The sequence below is a fragment of the Carlito syrichta genome, unplaced genomic scaffold, assembly GCF_000164805.1.
Source record: "Carlito syrichta isolate Samal-C Ts95f unplaced genomic scaffold, Tarsius_syrichta-2.0.1 Scaffold315946, whole genome shotgun sequence".
Classification (NCBI taxonomy): Eukaryota; Metazoa; Chordata; class Mammalia; order Primates; family Tarsiidae; genus Carlito; species Carlito syrichta.
This window is the reverse complement of record NW_007260042.1, coordinates 230592-235082: the sequence shown is the minus strand read 5'-3', so window position 1 is coordinate 235082 and position 4491 is coordinate 230592. Positions and strand designations below refer to the sequence as shown.

The window sequence follows — 4491 nt, the reverse complement described above, 5'->3', positions numbered from 1 at the left end:
GTAGAGATGAGGTCTCACTGCCCAGGCGGGTCTCGAACCTGCGGGCTCAGGCAATCCACTCACCTCAGCCTCCCAAAGGCGCAGGATTACAGGCTGAGCCACCGAGCCCAGCATATTTTAATTTTTTTTCAGTTGGAATCTCACTCTGTTGCCCAGGCTGGAGTGCAGTGGCATACTCATGGCCACCGCAGCCTCTGCCTGCTGGGCTCAGGCGGTCCTTCTGCTTCAACCTTCCAAGTAGCTGGAACTAAAGGTGAATGCTACCACACCTGGCTTAGTTTTTGATTTATTGTAGAGATGAGGTCTCACCAAGTTGCCCCCTGGGCTCAGGTAATCCTCTTGCCTCGGCCTCCGAAAGTACTAGGATTACAGGCTTGAGCCACCGCGCCTGGCCCGAATCTCACTATTTTAAAATGTGCTCCTGGTCAGTGAGGTGAAAGGATCACCTGACCTGAGCCCAGCAGGTCGAGGCTGTGGTGGCCATGAGTGTGCCACTGCATTCCAGCCTGGGTGACAGAGTGAGACTCTGACTCAAAAAAAAAAAAAAAATGTGCTCCTGCCTCTATGCTCGTACTTACACCATTTCTTCTTCTTTCACCCTCTCCTAAGCTCCATTGGATAAAATATCTCTTAGACAAAGGTCACCTCAAGTACCTCATGCTCTGTGGGGGCTGACTTTTGAGACCAGTCTGTCTTGAAAGGACATTGTGCCTGTCCTTATCATATGAACTTGCCACTTTCTGTCTTAATCAGTTTTTGATGTATGTCTCTCCCTTTGTAAATGATGATTCACAAAAAGACTTTGTGGAGTATATAAAGCCGATGGCTTAGCCCCACAGTAGAGGGGAAAGCCAGGTTGAAGGCAGATGAGATTTGCCTAAGGCTTGCCATTTTTTAATGCAAGATTGTGGCTGGAATCTGGCCTTGGACAAGTTTTTGTACATATCCTCCCATCCCCTTTCTCCATCTGTGTCTTTTATCTAAAAGGAGCCTGGTGGATTTTAACCAGTGCTGTGGATTCCATGGCCCCTAGTTTCTGTGCCCTAGACACAGAATCCTGGAGAATGAGATGTGTCTGAAAGTTTTCAGACCTATAGGAAGTAGAGCACAGTGGGTAAATAGTAGGGCTTTCAAGTAAAAAAACCCATGTTCCTGTCCTGGCTGTGCCTCTTGCCATTTGTGTGATTTTTGCCAAGTCACTTAACTTTCTGAGCCTCAGTTTCTTCATCTGAGAAACGAAGGCAATGATCATCCCTACCTCCTAGGGTTTTTTTTTTTTGAGTCGGAGTCTCACTCTGTCGCCCAGACTGGAGTGCAGTGGCCGCTTCCGGCCACCGCAGCCTTGATCTGCTGGGCTCCGGCGATCCTTCCGCCTCAGCCTTCCAAGGAGCTGGAACTACAGGCGCACGCTACCACGCCTGGCTAATTTTTTTTTAATTTATTGTAGAGATGAGGTTTCGCGTGCCCAGGCGGTTCTCGAACCCACGGGCTCAGGCAATCCACTCACCTCAGCCTCCCAAAGGCTCGGGATTACAGGCTGAGCCACCGAGCCCGGCCCTCCTAGGGTTTTTGTAAGGATTAGATGAGTTGGTATATGGAAAGTGCTTAGCTCATTGCCTGGCAGATAGTGACCACTTGGTGAGTGATAGCTCTTGTTAACAGGGTGTGGGCAACTTGTGCTTCTAGGGCACTTTCGGGTCCTGGCTTAACAGGACTGTATTCCTTATCATCCATACATAGGCAGCAGTATCGCCACATTTAACAGGGCTCACAAAACGTTTGTGAAAATATAGGTTACCCAACTTGCAGGGGCAAGGCTAGGGGTGCAGACAGTTGCTCTTTGAGGGCACACCCATGGTGGAAGGCACTGGAAGGGAGTCTTATTTGAAGTCCCTGTCTCTCATCTTCTCACCTAGAGAATAGCCTGTATCTTTCTTGCTGGGATCATTCTGAGAGTGTATCTAGCGCGAGTTAGGTTTCTTTGCTGAGAAAAGGTTTTAGCTTTGGGGGATGAGATATACTGAAAATTTGGCTGAAATAAGGCAGGGAGGTGGGCTCATTATGGCTGCAGGTAGTCAGGAAGGGTACTGGGTGGGAGGGTGTTGCCACCTGGGTCAGGGTAAACCTGAGTGAGGCTTGGAGCCTTCCCAGGACAATATCTTTCTCTCCCTTTGGCCAGTGAGACCTCTGACGCCCTCTTTATCTGTGCTCCCACTAGTGGCCTGTATATCTTGGTGTCCTCTCCAGCCTCCCCACGCTCTCCCACCAGTTGTTTTTCTTCTCTTTTGTGCTTGGAGGGCTTGAAGTGGGATTTAAATGCCTGATTCTAAGGAACAGGAGTAGAGGTAGATGCAACAATAATAGATGCAGAAGAACTATTTCTTTAACTCAGTCCTCTTGGAGGTGATTTCTTAAAGAAAATACCTTGAAACCTTAAGTGATGACACTGTGAGCTTAAGAAAACATCTGGGAAAGCTGTCCCCTCTCCCTCTCTTGCAGTTCACTGATGGCTTCTCTAAACTCTGGTCTTGACTTCTCCTGCCTCCTCCCTAATCCTAAGGAGACTTGTTGATAATCATGGTATTCTTTCTGCCCTTCTACCCTTCTCAGTGGCATAATTTTCCCCATTTGACAGGCGCGAACACTGATGAAGTAAGGTTGAGTTTGCCTGATACAGGCTGTTCATTAGCATCTGTTTTGGGGATGGGCAGCCCTCCCTGCTTTGTTCTGCCATTTGAGCCCAAGTTGGTGGACTTTAGCCAGAGTGCCAGAAAGCTCTGATACCAACTTCACTGTTCCCTGTTCTTTCTCAGCAGACTCTATCTAAACTGCATTTCCTCTTCCTTTGGGAAGTGGCTAAGACTGTGGGTTTTGGAACTATACCAATTCAGATTTGACTCCTGGCTCTATATTTCACTGACTGTATGGCCATGGAAAACATGGGTTGAACTGTTTCCCAAGAATAGATATGTTAAGTCCAAACCCCCAGTATTTCAGATTGTAATCTTGTTTGGAAATAGGATCACTGCAGGTGTAATTAGTTAGCATGAGATCCTACTGGAGTAGTGTGAGCCCCTAATCCAACATGTCTGGTGTTTTTATGTTTAAATTATTATTATTATTTTTTGAGTTGGAGTCTCACTCTTGTCGCCCAGGCTGGAGGCTGGAGTGCAGTGGCATACTCACAGCCACCACAGCCTCGACCTGCTGGACTTAGGTGATCCTTCAGCCTCAGCCTTCCAAGTAGCTGGAACTTCAGATGCACGCTACCACGCCCAGCTAGTTTTTGTGATTTATTGTAGAGACAAAGTCTCACCAAGTTGCCCAGGCTGGTCTTGAATCCCCAGGCTCAGGCAATCCTCCCAAAGTGCTGGGATTACAGGCTGAGCCACTGTGCTTTTTAAAGAAGACAACCATGTGAAGACACAGACACAGGGAGCATGCCTAGAGGAAGGTAGAGGCAGAGGTTGGAGGTTGAATGCATCTACAAGCCAAGGATTCACCAGAAGCTAGGAGAAAGGTGTGGAACAGTTTCTCTCTCACCATTCTCAGAAGGAACCAACCCTACCATCACCTTGATTTCAGACTTCTAGCCCAAAAAGAACTGAAGAGAAGATACTTCCATTGTTTTAAGCCACTTAGTTTGTAGTACTTCGTTATAGTAGTCCTGGAAAACTAAGAGACAGAAAGTTCCTTGAGTTTTCTGAGCTTCAGTGTCCTCATCTGTAGCATTGCTGTAGTAGCACCCTGCATCATGTGGTTTTTTGTGTGTGTGACAGTCAAGTGAGAAGCAACTTCTGCTTTCTTATTCTAGTCTAGAGAAGCAGGGCTGATACAGCTGACCTGTTTGTCCCTTTTGCTTCTCCTTTTAGCTGAGTGAGGAATTGGACCAGGTGGTTGAGAACTCAGAGCAGGCAGACGAGCAGGACAAGGAGACGGTCAAAGTCCAAGGTCCGGGTGTCTTAACAGGTAGGTGGGTTCAGTACTGGGGGTGGAAGTACTAGAAGACTGTGCTGTGCTGGCGCCTTGCCTACTGTGGGAGAGGAGGAGCCTCCTGCCGTTCACCCTGGTGTCGGATCTCATGTTTTACCCTAGTTTTAAAGTGCTACATATTTAATTAACCTTGAAACAGAGGATATGTCTAGGCTGGTATCTGCTCTTTTCTCTTTCTGTTTTTTGGGTTGGAGTCTCACTCTGTTTTCTAGGCTGGAGTGCAGTGGCATGCTCACGACTGTTGCAGCCTTGATCAGTGGGGCTCAGGAGATCCTTCTGCCTCAGCCTTCCAAGGTAGCTGGAACTGCAGACGTGTGCCACCACGCCCAGCTAATTTTTTTGATTTATTGTAGAGACCAGGTCTTGCCATATTGCCCAGGCTGGTCTTGAACCTGTGGGCTCAGGCAATCCTCTCACCTCTACCTCCCAGAGTGCTGGAATTACAGGAGTGAGCGACCATGCCTGGCTTGCTCATTTTTTTTTTTTTTTTTTTTGGGT

General features: G+C 47.8%; 1 protein-coding gene across 1 annotated transcript in view; it reads left to right on the top strand.

Moving 5' to 3' along the window:
* The window catches only part of TMEM206 (transmembrane protein 206), a 53446-nt gene that overhangs the window by 1961 nt on the left and 46994 nt on the right, over nucleotides 1-4491 (top strand). The window contains exon 2 of the mRNA XM_008073566.1: nucleotides 3873-3969. Within this exon, the coding sequence (XP_008071757.1) occupies nucleotides 3873-3969 (97 nt within the window). The remainder of the gene's footprint in view (nucleotides 1-3872; nucleotides 3970-4491) is intronic.